Source organism: Garra rufa, chromosome 15, assembly GCF_049309525.1.
Source record: "Garra rufa chromosome 15, GarRuf1.0, whole genome shotgun sequence".
In the NCBI taxonomy this organism is placed as follows: domain Eukaryota; kingdom Metazoa; phylum Chordata; class Actinopteri; order Cypriniformes; family Cyprinidae; genus Garra; species Garra rufa.
The window spans coordinates 16,298,320-16,323,220 of NC_133375.1; the positions used below are offsets into that span (position 1 = coordinate 16,298,320).

Here is a 24,901-nt window from a genome sequence, read left to right on the forward strand (position 1 = left end):
TTATGGTAGGCTGGATGTTCAAAAAGGGATATTTAGGCTATATTTTTATTTTAAACGCAAGCACGATGCTTTCAGGAGGCTTTATCAAAAGCAGATGTCTTTTGAAAGATGATTAATCGTCCAAAAATGACAATGAAACAGCAAGTGTGGTAAAAGCTGCATTGATTGCATTACAATGTGTGCAGCTGCGGTGTGCTGCTGGTGGTGTGCTGCAGTCAGTGGGCTTCATCTGAGCTCCAGTCTGCCGCACTGAAGGCTGCGAGAGCTGGAGGAAAGCGGCTCCGCAAACCGACCCTCGGCGCATCTGACAAGCCCCCAATGGCAAGCCAAATAAGCCACGGGAAATAAATGGTGAGCTTTGATACGTCTTTGTTAGGGGAAATTACTTGGACGGCGACGTCGCAAAGATGGTGCGTGAGGTTTCTGGCAGTCTGCGGAAAGAAGATTACTTCGCAAGGCTTCTTCTGCTCGCGGTGGCGGGCTTCGGGCTCTTGATGCATGAAGTCACGGCTCTGCCTGTCCGGAGATTTGAGGTATGCTATTAGTTTTTCATCAGGGCGATTAATTCAGCTACTCTCAGAGGCTCTCTCTTGTCTTGCATAACTCTAGACACGCGTCAAAGCGGCTCAATGGCGTCACGCATGATGTGAAATCCATAGAAACCCAAGAGTTAGAAAACTGCGAGTCGTAAGGGGTCGTTCACACCGGACGCGTCCTCGCGCCCAAAAAGCGCAACGGAATGGAACGGAACGCAACGCAGGGGTTCCAAAACGCGGTGAACTGATTTTAACTTGACGCGTCGTCCCTAAAACGCAATGCTTGTGGCGAGACGCGACGCAATGACGAGCGACGTCTGTCTGGCACATCTGTTAGAAAACAGAGCAGATGCGGGTCGACAACGAGTATTTGCAGTAATGACATTTTCATTCGTAAGTGTATGCTGCTGTTTTTTCTTTTCGGTGCGTTTTTTTTTCCTTTTGAAACTTTCGAGGATGCACCTCTGGGACCTCAAAAATGCATTTTGGTGTTTTGTGGCTTTGAATAATGTGTGCAAGTGTACCCTCAGAAAAAAATATACTGTTGCTCTCTGGTCTCTTCCAAGAAACAGAGCAACTCATCTTCCATTCTCAGGCATATCCAAACTCTCTCCAGATTGAGTACATCCACCTGTAAGGAGGTCTTTCATGCCTGGAGAGAGGGAGCTTTCCACTAGTGTTCCCATTCATCACAGTGGGAGGGTGCTTGGAGGCACATGTAGTCCTGGAAGTATGGGCATGCACTACCCGAACGCCATGTGAATAGGCATGAAATAAAGACTAAACGAAATGCATGTTGTCTTATCTGTGCATGTTTCTTTTTTTAATGTTTTGACTAAAATTCGATCTTTTCTGGATGTTCCACTGACAACGGCATCTCTCTGGTGATGTATGCAGGACTTGTGCAATCATTTAGTGCATTTAATAGTTCACAAAACTCAACAATTGCTGAAAATGTGCTAGATAAAGATAAAGATGAGTTTGTTTCTTCATCAAAAAGATTTGGAGAAATGTATCATTGCATCAGTTGCTCACCAATGGATCCTCTGAAGTGAATGGGTGCCGTCAGAAAAAAGAGTCAGTCTTGTGTGTTTAAATAAAACAAATCCATCAATAAGATGTTTTTGGGACAATCTACCAGAAACATACATCTTCTCCACCTATAAAAATCTTGGGGGAAAAATATCTTATTCATACATCAGAACGTTGAGTCAGAACGATGGAGGACATGTTAATCTATAAGAAACACATATCATGCCATCTCAGCATGTTTTTGTGATTGAATAAAACATTTTTTATAAATTTCATCTCTAAAATATCAGGACCTGTCACAGAAAAAAAATGTATATGTTACAGTTGTTTACTCATAAATTTCTTTGATACAAATAGCATGTTCTTATTAATCACATGTCCCTGATTGTATCTAGCATGGTTTTGTAATTCCTATAAGAAATATAAGCAACTTTTCTGTCAACTGTAGTACACAAAATCACAGAATACCCGAGTATATAATAACTATCTTTACGTAGGAGATTTTTATGAAAGCATATAGTATATACAGTAGTGGATAGATACTCCCACCTTCATCTACACAGTTAAAGTTTTTATCAATATTTCATTAAATGGTACATTTTTATATCATAATTTACTGTGTGTCAGGACTGACGGTTAAAATGAACTTTTTAACTGTCACTTCTGGCTAAAATATAAGTAATCTACCTTTAATTGCTGTTTTAAAACAGGGAGAAATATGTTAAGATGAAGCACCGTTTACAAGCAAAAACAGTCCAAAACAGTGGCTGGATTTTGATGTGTGTGACAACAGGAGATTGACTTTTTCACTGGAAGAAGCGTTATTTTCGATTATGGACTCGGATTTTAGCTGGAAGCAACAGTTTGAAGTTAAAAACATCTTAATGATGGATTTGTTTCAGTTTTTGTCTTCTCCAGATGTTAACTGATGGACTGGAGTGGTGTGGATTACTTGTGGATTATTGTGATATTTTTAATCAGCTCTCATTCTGACGGCACCCATTCACTGCAGAGGATCCATAAGTGAGACAGTGTTGGAATGATGCATTTCTCCAAATCTGATCAACAAACAAACTCACCCTAATCTTTAATGGCCCAAGGGTGATTACATTTTCAGCAAAGTTTCATTTTAGGTGAACTATTCCCTCAAACCACACTTTTGAATAATGCGCCCACATCTTAAAATCCAACACGCAAAATGCTGGGTTGTTTTAACCCAACGTTGGGTTAAATTTTTCAAAATAAATTTTTAACCCAACAGTTGGGTTAGTCAAATGAAGATTTTTAACTCAAACCGTTGCAGTCTGTTAGTCATTTAATGGCAGTGAATGGGCACAAAACTTTTAAAAAGTAAAAAAAAACATACACAGACAAATCCAAATGACACCCTGCGGCTCGTGATGATACACTGATGTCCTAAGACACGAAACAAAAGTTTTTTTTTGCAAGAAACTGAACAGTATTTATATCATGAATCCAAAAGTATGCAAGATGCTGCTGGGATGTGAAGTCTTTGAATCGGTGCTCTTTGGTCACGGGAATCTTTACAGATCTTCAAAAAAACTCATCAGACCAAGGCACTCAAAAATCTTCTTAGTAAGAATAAAAAGCCTTCTATTCTATTGAAATTTATAGTCATAGGTTATTTTCTTTTGTTCATTTGAATTATTATAAACTCATTTATTGGGTAGGATTATAATTGTGAAAAGTATGTCTCTGTGTTGTCTTGATACCTAATCAGGTGACCATGTCATGTGATAAATTGATTGTTTAAATGGATTCTGAGTGTGTTTGCAAACTGACACCCTGATGAAGGCAAGTTAGCCGCAACGCGTCGGTGCATGTTAGATGTTTTTAATTGTAAAGCCATGTGAATAAAGGCTTTTTATTCTTACTAAGAAGATTTTTGAGTGCCTTGGTTTGATGAGTTATATTATATAATTTTTTACCTTTGATACACAATAATGTCCAACTGTCCTGAGCGCATGCTCAGAATCCGGGGCGTTACATGTGTATGCGTTCTATGTATGCCTTAGGACATCAGTGTATCGTCACAAGCCACAGGGTTTAATTTGGATTTGTCTGTGCATGTTTTTTTAACTGCCATTATATGACTAACAGACTGCAACAGTTTGACTTAAAAATCTTTGTTTGTGTTCTACCTAAGAAAGTCAAGTCAAGTCAAGATTATTTATACAGCGCTTTTTACAATACAAGTTGTGTCAAAGCAATCTTACAGTATTAAAATAATAAAGTAAAATGTCAATAATAATGCAAGAGTTCCATATTGCAACAAAGTCAAATTGGGGAGGACTCATCTGGTTCCCATGGCCTTGTGCCGGTGGCCGTTTAGGGTAGGAGTTCTTTCTTGATGATCTGTCTCTGGGGCTCATCTAGTTGACACGGTATCCGCTGACATTCGGCTGTAGGTGTTGATCCACCATCTGCTCTAGGTTTGGACTGGATCCGGGAGACTGCAGTGACCGTCTGATCTGGATACAGGTGGCTACGGTGACCTCGGAGTAAGAAGGAAAGATACTAATATTAGCGTAGATGGCATTCTTCTGATGCAACGAGTACATCAGGTGTTATAGGAAGTGTCCCTGGTTCCGGTTGACCTAAATAATGCAGCCTAACAATCCTTTAACGGATTTGGATTATGAAATGTATTAAGTGTAGGCCAGGTTAAAGAGATGGGTCTTTAATCTAGATTTAAACTGACAGAGTGTGTCTGCCTCCCGAACAGTGTTAGGTAGATTGTTCCAGAGTTTGGGCAATAAATGTGAAAAAGATCTGCTGCCTGCAGTTGATTTTGATATTCTAGGTACTATCAAATTGCCGGAATTTTGAGAATGCAGCGGACATGAGGGACTATAATATGATAAGAGCTCGCTCAAGTACTGAGGAGCTAAACCATTCAGGGCATTATAAGTAATTAGCAAGATTTTAAAATCTATAGGATGTTTAATAGGGAGCCAGTGCAGTGTTGACAGAACCGGGCTAATATGGTCATACTTTCTGGTTCTAGTAAGAACTCTAGCTGCTGCATTTCGGACCAGCTGGAGTTTGTTTATTAAGTGTGCAGAACAACCACCCAATAAAGCATTACAATAATCTACCCTTGAGGTCATGAACGCATGGATTAACGTTTCTGCATTTGACATCGTGAGCATATGCTATCGAATAGCACACCTAGGTTCCTGACTGATGACGACGAATTGACAGAGCAGTCATTGAGTAATAGACTGTGTTTTAGGTTATTACTTGTGGAGGTTTTAGGTCCAATAATTAACACCTCTGTTTTTTCTGAATTTAGCGGAAAAAAATGTCTTGCCATCCAATTTTTTATTTCAACTATGCATTCTGTTAGTTTTTCAAATTGGTATGTTTCGCCGGGCCGTGAAGAAATATAGAGCTGAGTATCATCAGCGTAACAATGAAAGCTAACACCATGTTTCCTGATGATATCTCCCAAGGGTAACATGTAAAGCGTAAAAAGTAATGGCCCTAATACTGAGCCTTGAGGTACTCCATACTGCACTTGTGATTGATATGATACCTCGTCATTCACTGCTAATTTTCAAGTCTATTTAAAAGAATATTGTGGTCAATAGTATCAAATGCAGCACTAAGATCCAGTAGTACTAATAGAGAGATGCATTCACGATCGGATGACAGGAGAAGATCATTTGTAACTCTAATAAGAGCCGTCTCAGTACTATGATACGGTCTAAAACCTGACTGGAAATCCTCACAGATACCATTTTTCTCTAAGAAAGAACACAATTGTGAGGACACTACCTTTTCTAGTATCTTTGACAGAAAAGGGAGATTTGAAATTGGTCTGTAATTGTTTAATTCATTGGGATCAAGTTGAGGTTTTTTTAATTAGAGGCTTAATAACAGCCAGTTTGAAAGTTTTGAGGACATATCCTAACGATAGTGACGAATTAATAATATTCAGAAGAGGATCTATGACTTCTGGAAGCACCTCTTTTAGTAGCTTAGATGGAATAGGGTCTAACATACATGTTGTCGGTTTAGATGATTTAATAAGTTTGTACAACTCTTCCTCTCCTATAGTTGAAAATGCATGGAATTGTTCCTCAGGAGATTTATAGCATCTGATGTGATACTGTAGCGGATGGCTGCATAGTTACAATTTTATCTCTAATAGTATCTATCTTGGTAGTAAAATAGTTCATGAAGTCATTACTGCTGTGCTGTTGGGAAAATTCAGCGCCTGTTGGTGCTTTATTCTTCGTTAATTTAGCCACTGTATTGGCTACAGAAACAAAGTCACCTACATCTTGGATGCTCTGGGGGTAAGCAGATAAATATCACATTTTCATTTTTGGGTGAACTATCCCTTTAAGTCTAAATAGTGCAGATACAATAAAAGGACAACCCCAGATCCTCTGAAGATGCAGTCTTAGCACTTCTTGAAATTTTGTGCAATACTGAATGTAGATAGAAGGTACAGTATGCTACATCTGTAGTAGTTATATAATCAGTCTGTTGTCCATCCTTGGGGACAAGACTGAAATATGTGCATTGGCAAAGATAGTATGACTTTACTTGTGTCAAGACAGTTTACCTTCCAGTGTGTTACTGACCCCTCCACTGTCTCTACTATTTTAACTCTTACATTACTAGTTGTCTAGGTTTTTCAGTTCGACCGGTTCATGGAAGTGTCGACTGTTTCGGCTGTGACTGGGGTATTGCTCCATTTGCTTTGTCTCAGTAAATCTACAAATGTATCCAGTCCACATCTCTGACCTTTCTGTTTCACAGAAGACTTTTCTGGATCTAGCAGTGTTACATAATTTACAGTCAGCAGCGGCAGCTCATGACCCCGTGTTTAATCTACTCGTGGCCAACAGTTAAGAAAGCTGCCAGACGCAGTTCTTCTGATTTGTATGAATAACACGAACATCCGTTTTGGAAAGTGTCTGATCATTCGCTCATCACAAAGGTAGCCGGGAAGATAGTTTGTCTTCGTCATGGAAGGAGCGTGATCACCGATTAGGGCTCTGAATTATCACATTTTGGTTTAGGAAAGAGGCTTTAACAAGGCAGAACTAATTACAGGATTAAATAAGGCTTTCCAGGTTGAGCTAGCCCGCAGGCACGTCACTCTCTTGTGTATTACGTTATGTTTTTGTTAGAGCAGATCATTCGATTGTTTGTGCTGAGGTCAGCCACTGTCAAATACCTCCTTGCGTCTCCATTAAAAGCACCTTGAACTGTGATTCTTGCGGCTGCATGCTGGAAGGAGCCAGAGATTGAATATAGGTCACGGAGTCTCGTCATGTATTGCTATGCAGCTACAAAGAAAAGAGTCTTTGAGAGTAGCAGAAATATGAAGAGGACAGCAGCCAAACCCCAAGACACTTGGATCAACCTTCTACCTACAGACCGTTCCTTCCAGAAGAAAGATTTATCTTCTTCTGTTCCTGAATTTAGCAACATGACATGGATATGATGAACAAAACTGTAGTTCTGTACCAGCCGTTCTGAGAAAAACAATGATCAGAGACTCTTTCCAGGTCATTATCCATGAAAAGGCTGCTTGGTGACGTTATCCCTGTATTCAGTTTATGGTAAATTACCTTCAATCCACTTTCTTCACATTCATCCTCATCTGGTTTACTATACTTACTGCTTCAAACAAAAAGCCTTTGCAAACGCATCCATATCCATGCACTGAAGTGCTCTGATCCCAAACATAAGAACTGTCCTCAGGGTTAAGTAATCAACCAGCCAGGTTAAGTGCCACCAAACTTACCCAAAAGTAATATTTTTGCCAGCTGTAAATGCACTTTCACATCAAAAGTGAAGTCAATAAGTGTCAGACTGAAGGATGTGCTCCTGTCTCTGCACTTACTCCCAATTTCTCTCAACATGGGGACAGGAGAGCTGTCAGTCAATAAATGGCAAAACAATTAGCTTCACTTATTTGAAAAAGTAACTCTGACATTTTGTTGTAAATGTAAAGTAATGCATTACTTTACTGGTTACTTGAAAAAAAATAATTTGATCATGTTACTCATGTTACTTGTAATAGATTACCCCAACACTGATCTCTAGAGACCAGGGTTGCCAGGTTTTCAATACAAAACCAACCCAATTGCTACTCAGAACTAGCCCACTTGCGGTTCAGAGAGGTTTAGTAACATTCGCATTCCAGAGGCTAAATATCACATTATTGGTGTTGATTTAACCAGTAGACATGAAAAACAACCCAGTGTAACAGTGTAAAAGTAGCCCAATTCCGCTGGAAAACCACAGATTTGGTAACACTGCTAGAGACTATATATATGAAAAGTGTTGGTCAGTAGTCAAACATTTCTGTGGGTTTCATTGCAGACCAAAACAACAAGGCTCTCTGCTTTCTTTGTAATCACAGATAAATTGTCTATAGCATTCTCCACATATGATTAGCTTATGATTTTGCTTTACGTCAAGGTGTTATCGCCATTGAAACAAAGAAGCTGTTAGGTCAAATAAGTAAATTAGCAATATCTTGCAATTATACAGATTGCAGCCGCACTCTTACAAATAAAGCTGCTTTAAAAGGTGCTTCACAGCGCTGCCAAAAAAGAACCATTTTTGGTTCCACAAAAAAACATTCAGTCAAAGGTTCTGTAAGGAACCATCTCTTTCCTCCTTCTTATAATCTGAAGAACCTTCTTTCGCCACAAAGAACCGTTTGTGAATCAGAAAGGTTCTTCAGATGTTAAAGGTTCTTTATGGAACCTTATAGACGGAAAGGTTCTATGGCATCGTGAAGCACCTTTATTTTTAAAAGTGTGGACTGAAGGTTTAACAGTAGATGATCTGATCTCATGACGAAAACGTACCTCTGGGAACTTTTCTGCAAGATGCAAAATACATACCAGTAAGTACATATCACTGCAGTTACCAAAATAAATGAACACTAGAGGCAGTAAAACAGCAAGCACTTGTAATTGCTTTAGTACACAGTTATAATTACAGATCCATATGTTTCGCTTTCTGGACACAACAGGCTTTGGGAATCCTTCGGTACGAATCCCATGAAAAACATGACTCACAATGAAAGAGCTGAAAGATAGGAGATCGAAAAACAAGCTCCTTGCATTTTAACTTCACATTCGCTTTTGTTCATATTATCAGGTAGGTTTCGCAGATAACGCATGTACGTCTGCAAGATGTCTGTTAAAGATCTCTTGATCTGGAAAGCATCTGCTGTGTACAAATATCTGGCAATGTCAGTTTTACACACATTCTAGTTCATAAACATCTTAAAGACATCTATTTGAAATCTGATAGGAAACATCCTGTAGACGTATTGCAGATGTCTTCCAGATAGGGTTGGGAATCGAAAATCGATTCCGATTCTGGAATCGGATACTTAAGATAAAGAATCGGATACTTGTTATAAAATTAAAATTTCGATTCCTCGTTTCGATTCCTGGGTGCATTTTTTCATCTAGTAATCTGCCAGGACCTTACGTGGTAATGCAAACATCAGAGTCTACAAGATGGATCGCGGTAAGCGTTAAAAAGTGTGGCTACGCTTTGAATAAACCGCAGACAAGGCACGCATAAGTCCGCTGTTGATTCAAAAACTATTCATGAACAGATTTACAATGTATTTACTGTATTTTTCATTTATATGTTTATTTTATAATAAATACAAACAGAAGATATTCAGTCACTTAAGAAAGAGTACTCTGAAGTTGTGAAGAATGTCAGAATTAAATAATTTAAGTGCTTTAAATCTGTGTATGTATATACATGTTAAAAAGTTAGAGCAGAGGGTTCTCTTTTAAATTCAAAAGTATAGCTTTAATTTAAATTGTGTTTGATTTTTTTTATAACATGCAGAAGAAAAATAAAAATGTTTGGGTTAATAAAAAAAGGTTCAAAAATAAACACCTTTAGAGGAAATGTCAGGCATAGGGGGGCCTTGCAAAATTTACCCGAAAAGAAGGGGGGGCCTGGTATAAAAAAGGTTGAGAACCCCTGTAATAAAATAGTTGCAAGCAAGCACTGAAAATAAACATGTGCGATATATTAATGTTTGACTTTTGCGTTTGTTGTTGTTGTTGTTTTGCTAAACTGGAATCGAAACTGGGAATCGAAAAGAATCGAAATCGATAAAATTCAAACGATACCCAACCCTACTTCCAGATGTAAATGCAGACATCAAATGACGTCTCTGAGATGTACGTGTGCTATCAGGGTTAGGTTTAGTGCAGATAGTACATTCCCTGATAGCACACATACATCATGTCTGTTTGATGTCTGCATTTACATCTAAAAGACATATTTTTTAGAATGTTTGCTCACCTGCAATACGTCTATTAGATTAGATTAAGATGTTTATGAATTAGAATGCATGCAAAACTGACATCTTACAGACGTCTGCCAGATGTTTGTACAGAGCAGATGCTTTCCAGATCAAGTGATCTTTAACAGACATCTTGCAGACGTACGTGTGCTATCTGTGTTGTTTTAAAACGTCACGGAGCATTAGAGGTAAAGCTCCACTCAACGGACATTTCAAGCCAGAACTGTGGTGACACGTACAAAACCAACGTCACATAAAACGTACCATATATACTTTCATCTGTTTCAGGAAAAAAACAAATATTCTTTTAGCATCACCCAGTGGACATTTCACATTGAATATATCATGAAACGCACATGGTGGGATGTATTTTACATCGTTTTCATCATGAGAGCAGTTTGGTAGATGAATACCAACAGAGCTTAGTGGAAATTAATGGTGGGAGAAAAAATCGATTCTCCAATGCATCGCGATTCTCTCTTCAACGATTCTAAATCGATTCGCGTGTGCGCTAGAGACGCGGCGGGCTTCATTGCACAGAATTTGCACTGAGACACGTGCGCATTGACTGACAGTGTGTGCTGTCACCTGTCGTGTTTACTTTAGATATGCTTTCATTAATGCTATTTGGAATGCATTACTATTAAATGCACCAAACTCACCCACTGACAGACTTTAACGTGCGCTTGGGATTGTCCGTCCTAAAGCTCAGTTGTGGATGTGGTTAAATGCACTTGCATTTTCGAATACTTTTATACGAAATTGATGTACACACATTCAGTTATGTTTTTAGAGCAGGACAAAACATCTGATATATGGAAATAGATCTGTGCATTAGTTTGATTGCAGTCTATTAAAGCTGCCACTGTCAGTAATAATCAAACGGCAATAATGCTGAGGAAAAAAGAAAAAAACGATAACAATTGTGTGTAAACTACTAAACTACTACTTAAAGAATACTTATTTTAAATTAAGTAATTGTTTTAGAAAAGTAGCCTGCTTATATAAAAAAGTACATTTTACACAAAATAAATTTTTATATAAAATGTATATGAAAATGTAGCCATGTGCAGTAATATTGAAAATGAGAATGTGACGCATCATGATATTTAGTTGATAATTAAAAAAAACTTATTTTTAAGAAGATTCACAGCACTACTTTTAAGATGGCAGTACTGACAAACAGCGATTACGATTAAAAACAAAAAGCATAGAAACAGCAATTTTACATTTTGTTAAAGTGTAAAGTGGTAAAGATGTATTTACACAGCAGAATAATTAATTGTGGAAAAATTGTAGATCAAGAATCGTTTTGGAATCGGATTGTGACTCCCAGAATCAGAATCGGATCGGATCGGATCGTGAAGTGCATAAAAATACCCACCCCTGGAGGAAATGCAGCTGCTGGCTTATCTATGATCCAACAGGTGCTTGTGCACTAAACCGCCACCTTCGTTTGTCTCAGAAACCCTTTGAAGTACCAACCACGAGTGACTGAAATGGACCGGGTGAACAAACCTGCAAGGCTCTGTGTGCCAGCTGCAGAAAGTTGCATGAATTCCAGCTGACATTGACATTGGCAACCAACACCTAACCTCAGACTTGGGCAAATAATGTGGCTCCAAATCATGTCCTACTAAAAAGCTAAGTTGTATATTTAGTGACGCCTTTGAAATGGCATTGAAAGAATTTCTATCAAGTTTTTGAAGACTCTAAGAGTCTACAGTTCGCAAAGGCTTGTATGTATTATTACAATAGTACTGAGCAGTAATACTCATGTATTCTGGAAAACTCACCCTTGAATTAGCTTCACATGTTTCTTGAAATGCACATGACCCATTGTGGGTTCTGGGGATATCGAAATACACTTTCCTGTGACTGTCTGCTTTGGCCGACTCAAGAACCCTGCAAAGAGACCCTACTCAGTTCTCAAACTCCTTTACATCACGAGTTCAAGGGTAGCCGAACACACATTGTATGATTAATCTAGGCGGCAAGCTGATCGCCCCAAAACACTGTCATTTGGGAGTTCCACTCCGTCAACTTATTTTGGACCTAAAATACGTTTTTCCATTTTCAATTATTTTCCACTGGAAAAGAATGGAAGTCCTGCTTGCCAAGAGTGCAGATTAAAAAAACCGCGTCTGCTTGTAAATGCATGTGATATAAAGGCAGGCTAGAGAGACTGGTCTAAGAGCGAATCTGTTCAGGAATGTCCCCTCTGCCCTGTCGGACCAAAATATCTCCTCTAGTTATAACTATCTTGACTTTACCGCTCATATCAGCGCTTGCAAGTGGAGTCTGCAAGCTTTTTACTTTTTAAAACACTCTGGCGCTCTATCAACACTTGACTCTTCTCCAGAAGTTTGAGATAAAATTCAGTAAAGGACGTTCCAGCCCGTATAGAAAACCCTCCGTGTTAGTGCGCGCAGTCGTACACTTGGGACGATTGTACGCTCTGCGTGAAGCGAAAAGGAGCCAAGCTTTATGCAAACACTGTAGATGTCTAACCCAGAGACTCTTTGGCTCTCTGCTGTGTTTGTGTATGTGTCTGTGAATGTCTGCTTAATGTGTCTGTTTCAGACACTAGTTTAAGGTCAGATTACCAGCGAAGTGAAAAAATTTGGACAGCTTTATGAAACCCAGAGAGCACTCTCAACATCAACTTCTGAGTTCAAATTTAGGCCAAATAGCTTCTGGGATTACAATATAAAAATGAGGCGATTTTTTTATGGCTAGTAAAGGACATGTTTTAATTTTTTTTGTGTCTTTTTTCCCCATAGACATACATCTTCCTGCCAATTCATTACAGTGCATATTCTTATGAAATCAAAAGTGGATTTTTGTGGCTATTGGCTTTGAGACCTTCAATATAGTTGTCTTTTAGTGGATGTTTTCTGCTAAAGTGATCAAAAATTGTAATCTCGTAACCTCTCTAGGATGAATTTGACCCCTTCTGCTAAATTACTGTCTAAGTACTGCCTGTTACAAACTAGCACTAGGAACAGTCTTTAGTTGAGTACTTTATTTCTTTTCATCAACTGCTTGCAAAGGAAGTGTTGATTGTATTCATGAAATTGCATTTATTTGATATGTCCCACTGAAACATCCTGTTGTGTTTTGGTGATTAAACCAAAAGTTCTTATTTTCACATATGGCAATGATCTTGTATTTTGAAACAAGTATGAAAAGAAAATGTGCATCCCTAATGAAAACAAAATAGCAGGTTTGAACGTTTTAAACTATGAATTCTGCATGTGCATTAGTGAATTAATGTGCTACTGTAATTGATGTAAATGTATTGCAGTGCTGTGCCTGCACTGTTCTGTAAAGAGCACGAAATAATTGTCTTACATCACAGAGTGGAGTAGTCTGGCTGAAAGATGAGAAGAGAAGCCCAACAAGTCAGACTTAATAACTGAAGTGAACTTTCCTCTCTGACTGCGCTCCTTTCACTCCAGACTAATCAATACAAGATGTGTTCCTGGCTTAGCAAGCCGTTTATTAGAGCAAATCGCACTTGAAAGCACCTCACAAGTGGACTTTTAGGAGCAAACGTGGCACAGACGTTCATGGAAAATCCTGCTCACAGATCAATCTAATCTAATCTGAGATTTTTTTGTCCAAGGAAGAAGCTCTCATGTCTGGTGTTTTAATCATTGGAATTCATAAAGACGCCCGCTCCCATGTGCTTCACCTTTCCAGAAACAAACGCTACACGCTCACTCCAGAGAAACTCAAGTGGGACAAATTTAAGCTGACTTACAAGTAAGAATCCTTTTTGTACCATATTTGTCTGATATCACAGATCAGTTTGAAACCTGTAAAGTCCCACACAGCTTCTGCTTAGTTGATATTTCATGACCTATTTACAGTCTTTCCGTGTTTGCATGTGTCAGGAAGATCTAGGATTTCATGTATCCAAAGGACAAAGAGGACAGTATTTGTTTGCTTCTGCTCATACTATGTGCCATTAATTTGTCGTTGGGGTCTTGCATATCCTGATCTGGTATACATCTTTGTTCTCTCTTCTTTTGTGATTCACTTAAGTTTGGAACAACAAGAGTAGATGGTGACAGAATCATTTATCCTCTGGGTATAAATGAAAATGTTTGTAATCTTGTCCACATCGTGTTTGTGTGCAGACTGCTGTCATTTCCAAGGAATCTTTTAAATGCCAGTGACACAAGGAGAGGCATAGCCAAGGCCTTCAATATGTGGAGCGATGTCTCACCCTTCAGTTTTCGTGAGGTCCCATCTGATCAAGAGTCAGACATCAAAATCGGTATCAAGTACATGTTTGTTTGTTTTTGGAATTTAGTATAGTGCATACAGGAGAGGATGTACTATTCAAATCTTTGAATCATATTGGTTGGTTGACTTTCATCAGGGTTCTACTCTGGAAACCACACCGACTGTCTGCAGTCCTACCTGCACCACTGTTTCGACGGCATCACCGGAGAACTGGCCCACGCCTTCTTCCCTCAGACTGGAGAGATCCACTTTGATGACGACGAGTACTGGATTCTGGGAAACATGCGCTTTAGCTGGAATAAAGGCATGTATATTAAATATATATATATATATATACACATCATTTTTAAGTTTCATCTGGTCTTGTTGAAATATATAGTTAAGTATCATCAGCAATGGAAACTAATCCTATATTTTCTAATAATATTACCAAGGGGCAGCATGTTTATTGAAAATATCAGAGGGTCTAAGGCAGATCCTTGTGGCACTCCATACTTTACTGGCATTAATTGAGACGGTTCCCCATTTAAATAGACAAAGTGGTAGCGATCGGACAGGTAGAATCTAAACCATATTAAAGTCTGTACTTGAATACCCATATAGTTTTGTAATCAGTCTATAAGTATGTCATGATCTGTAGTATCAAACGCAGCACTAAGATCAAGTAAAACAAGTAATAAGATGCAGCCTTGATCTGACACAAGAAGCAAGTCATTTGTAATTTCATCAAGTGCAGTAAGAGTAAGCAAGAGTATAAAACAGTATGTTTTACAAACAACAGCACAGTTATTTCAGTTACATCTTTTAAACAATTAAGTTTATTAAAGTTTTAAAACAGATATAAAGACCGATGTCTGATGGTAGTGATCAAATAGATTAAATCACCTTCTGAAAGTCAACACGTTTTCAGAAGTCATTCAACATGTCATTGAATCATTAATTCAAACAAAAAAAGGCTTAAATGAATGAAATACTTAGTTCTGCCATGAAACTCTAGATGATGCAGGCTGACGGGTTGTTAATGTAACTGATGATATCACAGCGTTATATGACTTGGCACAAGCTGATTGGTTCATGTTGCATATGCAACCAACGAGCTTGCAGCTTGCAGCTATTTAAATGGCTGATAGCATTCACTTAGACATTTCACAGCATGCTTTTAGAGTTCCTCTGAAACCCTCCATTTCCCCAGCTCCACCTGTATGGATCTGCTATGGGTTATTTTATGCTATTTGTGCAGCAGCAGTATGTCTTAAATACTCACAGCACCGTATCGCCATATGCTTTGGCAGTAGCAAGTTCTGTACTCGCTTGCAGCAATAATCTACAACAGCAATAACCAACAGCAGCAGCAGCGTAGCAGATCTATTCCACCAAAGACCAAATACATTAACATTGTCATATCCATTGCCATGCTAAACTTTTCCAAGAATTGTCATGACAGAAATATTTGTTAAAAAGCACTGCAGCAATTAACATTATATTAGAACCTCTAGTAAACTGCATATTATTTTGTTTAGTGATCTATTCAGAGTCATGATTTCTGCAACTGTGCTGCCTGTGATTGTCGTTGTTTGCAGGAGTGTGGCTGACAGATCTAGTTCATGTGGCGGCTCATGAGATCGGTCATGTACTGGGTTTGATGCATTCCCAGAATCCCAAGGCTTTAATGCACCTCAATGCCACACTGACAGGCCGCAAACTCATCACTCAAGATGAGGTTTGGGGCTTACATCGACTCTATGGTATTTAACTCATTAGCACAAATAAACACTGAAAATAACTGGAGTATTCCTTTTGCATTTCTACAATTCCCTAACACCTTCTCATTTCCTGTTTCCTGTCCATATCACTGCAGGATGTTTGGATCGATTATTTATCTGTCCTGCTTGGGCAAGGAAGGGTTATTGTGACAGCAAGAGGATACTCATGCAGAAACACTGTCCTTCCAGCTGTGACTTCTGCTATGGTAAGAGACCTGTTATTCAGACCAGGAATTACTAAATAAAAAGGGGCGGAAATCTCTGCAAAATATGCTCTGAATCAGGGCCTAAAATTGTTTACTTATGTTGTGTGAAATGTCTTGGATGTTTTCAACAAACAAGTTCACAAAAAACTGGTGTGGAATGGGTTTTTATGATAAGTGCTCTAGGTAGGAATCAAATCCTAATCTTCCAGACAGGATGGTGCTCAACCGCTGAACTACTGGGAATAGCAAGAGAGAGATAGACCCAAGTACACATTAAGTATGAAATTAATATATTGTGAATTTCTTGACTGTGGAATTCAGTCAAATGATATAAAAAATGGCTTAAAGATTTAACAAAGAGTACTAAATGTTCACAGAAGCTGGCTAACAAACAAGGAAGGCTCAAGACTGAACACCAACATATTGACTAGGTTAAAAATAATTAGAGAAAAACACAAGTGAAAACAATGATGTTTGATTGCCAACTAAACTAGAAAACCGGAACGGTCTGTTCAGGGTGAAGTCATACAGCAACACTTCTCATAGAAATGGCTTTGAACCACAGTTTGTGGAAGAGATACTGGGCTTTTTCATAGAGCAGTCGGACAATGAACAGCATATGTTGGTAGATCGCTGATGATGTGTGGCACATAGGGTAGGGATTGGAGACAGAGGGACAAGAGACATGATATGAGAGATGGGATGAATGCACATTGATCTGGGCAGCAGGAGCCAGTAAGAAACAACGTTAATCTTTCAGAAGATCTTGATGGGACCAATGAAATGAGAGGCCAGTATCTGAGACTCAACAGAAACTAGGAGATCCCTTGCTGAGAACCGAATATTCTAGTCTGGAGAGAGTAGTGGCTATTCCTGTTAAGAGTATCCATATATAGTAGGACTTTCTTTGCACTTGTCCTGGCAAGTTGGCATCTCTGGACCAGTTGTGCTGTAGATGCTACAAAGACCCCAGACTCTAGCTCCAGAAGAAAGAAGGAACCTAAACAAGCATTCAAAGGAAGAAATTTCTACAGAGAAATAAAACGATGGTCTTATCGAACTGTACCTAAATCAGACATGAGCTCCATGAAATCTGGTTCTTACAGACCAAGCATCTGAGGGGCTTCTAATGGTTAACTCTTTCTTTTTGACCATTAGATTGAGGGTGAAAACTAGATGACAGGTTGATGGATTCTTCAATGAAAGAACTGAAAGCATTTCAAAATATGGAAGTTAACTCTGACTCCAACTGTAAAGACCAGAGTCTTCTTTCTTCAAGTGCCAAATTTGAGAAGAGGCAAAACCGATCCACACCCTAAGTCTGAGGCATTTACATCCTCAGGGCAATTAAGGATCCGGGAAGGTCAGCATGGGTGTGGAACTCAATTGCTGCTTTAGCTGTTTAAATAGAAACTTCCTAAAGGGTTCTTCGCAGTTTGATTAGTGAGGGCTTTTGCAAATGGTGCTAGTTACTAAGAAACTGTTTTCAGAAAATGGGCAGAACCTTGGATAGGGTTGGACCTGTTTGACAGAGAGGAGGTACTAACCAGCCTGATGGGCATTATTTGGCATTCATAATGGTCAGTAGGGGTGTTGAAGGCAGTCTTGTGAAGGCACAAGGTGTTCTAGAAATCCAGTTCGATTTATTACCATTATGGGCATGAGTCCTTTAACTTGATGAGACTGGGATAAGACTGCCATCCTTTTTTCTCTAAAGAAGAAACCAATGATAAGGGACAAATAATCCCAATGTTAATGACTGCACTGATTTACTTCCCCGAAGTGGTTCTCTCTGGAGCAGAAAGTGCAAAAAGGACAGGTTCCAAGCAACTTAATAGTACACTCATAAGGTCTAAAGCAGATCTTCCTGCAGACTTCTGTTCCAACCATGCTCTAACATATTAGCCTAATATCTTTAAGTAATCCTAAACACCTTAGACAGATGTTCAGCTGTGTTTGATTAGGTTTGGAGCTAACCCCTGCAGGATAGTAGCCCCCCATGAGCAGGGTTGGCTACCCCTGGTCTATCAGGTGGAAAGTCACTGCACTTTGGAAGAGGCTAGCAACTCTGGATAAGCAGGTGACAACTCTGAAGAGAATGTAGTGGTTTAGGATTAACAGGCAGTAGTTTGAGAGGGTGGCAGAGGGACAAGAAGCATAACAAGCAGATCTTCCTGCAGACTTCTGTTCCAACCATGCTCTAACATATTAGCCTATTATCTTTAAGTAATCCTAAACACCTTAGACAGATGTTCAGCTGTGTTTGATTAGGTTTGGAGCTAACCCCTGCAGGATAGTAGCCCCCCATGAGCAGGGTTGGCTACCCCTGGTCTATCAGGTGGAAAGTCACTGCACTTTGGAAGAGGCTAGCAACTCTGGATAAGCAGGTGACAACTCTGAAGAGAACGTAGTGGTTTAGGATTAACAGGCAGTAGTTTGAGAGGGTGGCAGAGGGACAAGAAGCATAACAATATTGTTATATTGTTATATTTGTCGATCCTATGGATCTCGTTAATTATTGTCTTGCAAATTGCTGCTGTTTCAAAGGAATTTCCCCAGTGTGGGATTAATAAAGTCAATCAATCAATCAATCAATCAAAAACAATCAGAGCTTCATCTAGTCCCAGATCCAGAGGACCAATTAATCGGTGTCATCTAAGGGTGTACTCAGGTCAGCTAATTAATTGGGAAAAAGATGATTTTTTTCTTTATGGTGGCCTAGTGGTCTATGAGGGCAGTTGTGGCCTAATGATTAGAGAGTCCGTTAGAGTCAAACTAGTAACCCGAAGGTTGCGGGTTTGAGTCTCAGGTCCGGCAGGGATTGTCGTTGGGGGGAGTGAATGTACAGTGCTCTCCACCCTTAATACCACGACTGAGGTGAGTCCTTTGAGTAAGGCACCGAACTCCCAACTGCTCCCCGGGCGTGAGTGCACTTGGATGGGTTAAATGCAGAGTATTCCATATTACAAATTCCAAGTATGGGTCACCATTCTTGGCCACACGTCACATCCTTTCCTTTTCTTAGGGGCATCCCATCCAACATTTATGCTCAGAGGTAGCTTTGATGAAGCTTTCAGCTGCTCCTTGCAGTCTCCCCTGGAGGTGTGGGTTTACAACCTATCCTTTGTAGGGGCAGTCGGGCCCTAATGTTTAGAGAGGAAGGAAAGGAAAGGACAGTGAACACGCACACCCAGCAGGGATTGTAGGTGGGGGAAATGAATGATCAACATTATGGCTGCCCACTGCTCTGGGCTGATCATTTACTTCCCACACCTACAATCCCTGCCGGACCTGAAACTCAAACCCACAACCTTCGGGTTACAAGTCCAACTCTCTAACCATTAGGCCACGAGAGCCTATAGGCTTGTAACCCGAAGGTCGTGGGTTAGAGTCTCTGTACCGGCAGGGATTGTAGGTGGGGGGAGTGAATAACCTGCGCTCTCTTCCACCTCAACTGCTACCAGGGTACCGCAGTAAATTTGGCTGCCAACTGCTCTGGGTGTGTGTTCACAGTGTGTGTTCACTAGTTGCTGCTGTGTGTGTGCACTTCGATGGGTTAAATGCAGAGCAAAAATTATGAGCAAAGGACACCATACTTGGCCACGTGTCTCGTCCTTACCTTTTTCCTTTTTCTGGCAAAGCCCACAAAGTTCCTGGCTGCACCCAAACCAATGAAGGCCTGGAGATTGTGCTATCCAGGCTAATTGGAAATACGTGCCTCAACCTACATTTCTTCTATGTGTATAAATTGCTGCAGTTTCCAGTTAAAATGAACCCTAGAGGCAGTAAAACTCTGACAACTTTTATTCCTTTTCATATGAAGTATGATTTACAGGGCCAGAGTTAATTTGATTAAAGTGTAACCTTGAATAACTTCAAAAACAACTTGAAGATTTGAGATTTGAAAACTGATACTTTTGAAGGTTAGCATCACATACACAGCTTTATATATATATGGGTTTTCTAGGTTTGCTCGGTAGCTCATGTGATCTGTGCTGTGTGCTTGTTGCCACACACACATATTTCCATTGAACCTGGGTTGAGATTATATTTAGATTATATTCGATTAGGTTTTCCAGAGAGAAAGAGTTGTTTCAGGGAGTAGTACAGTTTTAACAATCAAATATACTTTGTTTACTCTGTTCCTCTTTGTTTCCTCTGTGCCTTTTAAAGTATACTCCATTGACCGTGAGTACAGATGGATATGCTCAACGCATTAATGATCACAAATAAGCATGTGATATTTAATTGGTGCACCCTTATCCTTAAACCTAACAGAATATAAAAACTCAAACGTGGTGTTTTAGATGTATGGTGATTTTGTGGAGAAATTTCTGATTTCCTAGGCTACAGTACATAGCAACATGATAGACTTCAGCAATGGTGCCACTCCAAAAATGTAGTAGGTCTAAGAATAGAGATGCTAGTTCATTTCACTGCTAGCTGCCATTATGTTCTGGACAAATAACCAGTTGTGCAATCTGATTTTCAAACAGAATTCCCATTTCCCACTGCCCCGCCAACCCCAACTCCCCCGCGGACAAAACACAAGTTTGTAGTGGAGGGAAAGAACCTCACCTTCCGCTGTGGTAAGAAGATAGCAGCCAAGAAAGGCAAAATCTAGTGAGTTCTTGCTTTTCTACAAACTGAATGCTATAATAACTCTGACTGGTTTCCATACCCATGCTAATTTTGAAAAGCAGTTTCTTACAGTGCCTGCAAAAAGTATTTGCCCCTTGATGGTTTTCATGTTTTATTGTTCTACAACATTGAAGCACAGAGGATTTCACCTTAAAGAGCCACACCACAGCTGGGACAACTCACAGGTTTCACACACGTTACGTTTAGTTAATCCAATCACTAAACAGACAAAAGTTCACATCAAGAATAACCAAAGTTCGGTGTTAAAAACAGACTTTATCCAAGCCACAGAACGACACATTTTCCTGAAAAATGTGCAATACATGATTTTCTAGAATAGGGTAAAGTCATTATGTACATGAAGAATAATTTGGGACAACTATAATGTGATTTAATGGAAAACTATGTTAATGGCGCTCTGTGGTGCGTCAAGATTCTGAACCGTGACCTGAGCCACATCTGGGTGCCAGGGGACAGATGCAGAGTGGTGTCACCAGTGTCTGTAAAACTACAAAAAAACAATGTTTTAATTATAAAGACGTAGAACATTGCTGTGCTTTTCGTCCAATGTGTGACCCTTTTTAAAGTCATTATTTGGTACTATAGATGCAGTTCCTGCCCTGATTGATCAACTGTGCAGCTGACCACTGCAATTTTTTCCCTAAGTCATCTTGCTCAGGTAGAAGTCAAGGAGGTCATGCGTTTAAATGCAGATTATTACAGGAACATCCTATCTTAGAATTCTGTTTTATCCTAGGAGAGGCAGGTGAGGTTGTACGGAAAACCCTTATAACAGGGGTTTCCAACCTGGTTCCTGGCCACTGTCCTGCCAAGTTCAGCTCTAATCCTAAACTAACACACTGGAAGCAGCAAATCAAGGTCTTCAGACTCATTAGAAGTGTGTTGGCGCTGGTTGGAGCTAAACTCTACAGGACATTGGCCCTTTAGGAGTAGGATCAGACACCACTGTGCGTAGCACTGAAACCCTATTGTTAGAATAGTGACGGATCAGCGATCTCCACATAAAATTTATCTTGCAGACCAAATCGTAAGTTGTAGAGACTTGTATCTTGGAGGGATGGTAGTACTCATACCACCAACAACCTCACCAAGGCTCGCCCCAATTGGCTTGATGGGGCTCTACAGCGATCAAAAGTATGAAATCGCTCAAACTCCTAAACTGTCAGTCACTCAAGTGTCTTATGAATGAATCCTTGGCTCACGCCAGACAAAATGCACACCTTGAGCATGGCAAAATTTTCGGGTATTTTGGATTTTTTGAAAAACCTACTTTTGCAAACTAGTCCCGAGAGATTCTCTAGAGCGTGAATATCAATAATTATAAAAAAATAAAGTCTAACTTTTAACTCACCATCATAAAGGGACGCCAAAACGTTCTAAAGGTGCAGGGAAACTTTTAGTAAAACGCCTGTAACTCCTGAACGGAATGAGATATCTTCAACAAACTTGTGTAAGTGCTCAATCTGAGGTCGCAGGAAAAAAATTGCAGGGCTTGGTGGCACTATAAGAGGGGGAAAAAACATAAAAATGGCTATACCTACGCCACTGCTTATCCCATCGAGGAAATCACTGTGCATGGTTTTGGTCCAAATGCCTATAAGGACATTTACGTATCTCGAAAAAAACATGCCTGCCATTGGCAGACGAAGTTTGAACACCTATCAATGGAGGCTGAACGGAACAAAACTCTGTGTGCCTGTTTGACGATATTGTGTTTTTCAAGGGCATAAATGTTTGTGCATTGCAGAGTTGTCTACGTCTAACTAACTACTAATAATGGATGTCACCCATATATGACCAATACATTTCAGGTTGTAGAGCAGTGTTTCTCAACCCTGGTCCTGGGCACCCCAACACTGCACATTTTGTGTGTCTCCCTAATCAAGCACACCTGATTGCACTCATCAGCCAATTAAAAAAAACATCTCCAGGACCTGAAATGGGTGTGTCAGATAAGGAAGACATACAAAATGTGTAGTGCTGGGGGGGTGCCCAGGACCAGGGTTGAGAAACACTGTTGTCTCTACTTACAAGATCATGAGTTGAAAATGTGAACTGTTAGTGTTCCTCCAAGGGTCATTTTCTGTCAATCTCTTAATTCAATGCTGTAAAACAAACATGAAGTCTTTTTGCAGGCTCTGTATGTAATGTCAGTTCTGAAGATTAGTTTGAAAATGACATGTTTTTCAGAGGGAAAATGTTTCGAAGCATATTTAAGATTTGTGTTTGCTAGAAATGTCCTAACCTGAAGCATTCTCTTGCTCTGGTAGTTGGTATAAAGACGGCGAGCTTCTGGAATTCTCTCATCCCGGCTACCTTTCCCTGAAGGATGACCACATCACAATTGTGGCTAATGCCATCAATGAGGGCACATACACCTGCATCGTGAGGAAGAAGAACAAGGTGCTGACCACATACTCTTGGAGAGTACGAGTGCGCTTCTGAGGACCCGAGATGTTCCTAGAGCACGAATTATACGCAGAACATTAGCTCAGACCAGATCCACAGCAGCATCCTCTCATGCCTGTCTCCTGATCGGAAGGGAAGGTTCTGACGCCACTCGTCTCAGGATAACTGTAGCATTGAGGAAACCACGGGATCAGGGTTAAAGTTCTTCACAGTACTGTGGAACATCACTCACTTGGGCACATATTCATGTCAGTTCATATGTACACATTGCCAAATGTTTTAATATCAGGGTTTTTACTTATGTGTGTTGTAAATACAATTCTTTTTTTGCCAAATAAAACAATTTATTCTGTCATTTGAAGACTCTTGTTAATTCAGAATGACATGAATGCCTTCAATTTTGTGTCCGTTTTGGTTTAATGACCACAGAATTAGAGTTGGCATTAAAAACCTGATGATTCATGATTAATTTTTTCATTTAATCTTAAAACTGTATGTTGTAGTGTATCCAAGTGTCTTCTCTTTATTACACAGCTGACCAACATGGCCAGTATTTTCTTTTCAGACAAAATAATCAACTGTACCAAATACTGACAGTTTCGATTCATTTCTAAACCAAACATATTCTGATTTTAATTTTCACCTCGTGTAAGATGCCACCCGTCAGCACACTGGCTCGCATTATATGCCGCAAAGAATTTATTTGGAATCTTGTAGACATGGCAGCAATTTAAAGAGTGGAAAGGCTAGTGGAAAACAAATGGTCATGAGGGTAGATGGCTCACTCCTGAATTCCCCTTTTACAGCTGGAAACAAACGATTAGAGACCTTATATAATGTGAGGAGCAAGTGGAGTTTTCACTTCAGAAAAATTAATACACAAAAAGACAATTCTGCTATGTTGTTTCAAACCCATAGGACACACAGTGCAGGATATTTGATGAATATGCGGGCTGCTCGTGAATATACTGAAAGTGAAGAGAGACTGGGTCTGTCAGAACAAAAACCATAAAAGTTTCAAACCTAAACAAAACAAAGGTAGTCCATGAGGCTCAAGTGCTATGATTTCTTTATTATGTTTAATTTACACCTTCCTTGTGTTCCACCAACCGCTCTGCCGGTTTCATTCAGACGAAAACTCTCTGTTGAGTCATCCTTTTTCCCTATCCAACCCCAGTTCTCATCAATGGATGTGAATACTGCCACAGACACTTTATGCTCTACTTTAACATCCTGTCTAGACAATACCTGCCCTCTCTTTCGTCCAGGCCACAGCGTAACTCTTGGTTATCTGATGTTCTGTGCGAACATCGATCCAAGCTTAGGGCTGCAGAGAGAAAATTGTACAAATCAAAAGGTCAGGTTTTCAGCATCACACATCCAAGAGCTCAGAACAACCACATCCAAAGCCAACAATTATCCCTGTCCTTTAAGATGCAGAAGTACCTAAACCTCTCAACTTCATCCTACCACCTCTAGACGCAATCCCCTCATACCTTCTGCCTGCAAGAAATCTCTTCCATTTCCCCAACGCTTTTAAGAAAGCTCAGGTAACCCCACTGCTCAAAAACCCACACTAAACTCTTCGAAAGTAGAAGGTTACAGACCTGTGTCTCTTCTCCTATTCATAGCTAAAACACTTGAACAAGTTGTTTGTTAACCAGTCTGGATGTTAACCAGTCACAGAGACGCCATTACTGT

The 24,901-nt window shown here is 39.7% G+C and overlaps 1 protein-coding gene across 2 annotated transcripts; it reads left to right on the top strand.

The window, feature by feature from the left end:
* The first annotated feature begins 229 nt into the window (after window positions 1–229).
* mmp23ba (matrix metallopeptidase 23ba) lies at window positions 230–23,529 on the top strand. 2 transcript variants are annotated; one of them, XM_073819249.1, is made up of 8 exons: window positions 230–533; window positions 13,535–13,674; window positions 14,052–14,191; window positions 14,297–14,464; window positions 15,741–15,905; window positions 16,019–16,129; window positions 20,626–20,752; window positions 23,062–23,529. In XM_073819249.1, the coding sequence occupies exons 1-8, from the start codon at window positions 408–410 to the stop codon at window positions 23,234–23,236; spliced, it is 1,152 nt and encodes a 383-aa protein (XP_073675350.1). In that variant the 5' UTR covers window positions 230–407; the 3' UTR covers window positions 23,237–23,529. The 2 variants fall into 2 exon arrangements, with proteins under 2 accessions (XP_073675350.1, XP_073675351.1); XM_073819250.1 differs by having other exon boundaries at window positions 394–533; window positions 13,539–13,674.
* The last annotated feature ends 1,372 nt before the right edge of the window (window positions 23,530–24,901 follow it).

Coding starts and splice junctions, on each gene's coding strand:
- mmp23ba (XM_073819249.1), top strand. CDS start 408: ATGGTGCGTGAGGTTTCTGGCAGTCTGCGGAAAGAAGATTACTTCGCA. Junction 13,675..14,051: donor AAATTTAAGCTGACTTACAA/GTAAGAATCCTT, acceptor GTTTGTGTGCAG/ACTGCTGTCATTTCCAAGGA. Junction 14,192..14,296: donor AGAGTCAGACATCAAAATCG/GTATCAAGTACA, acceptor GACTTTCATCAG/GGTTCTACTCTGGAAACCAC.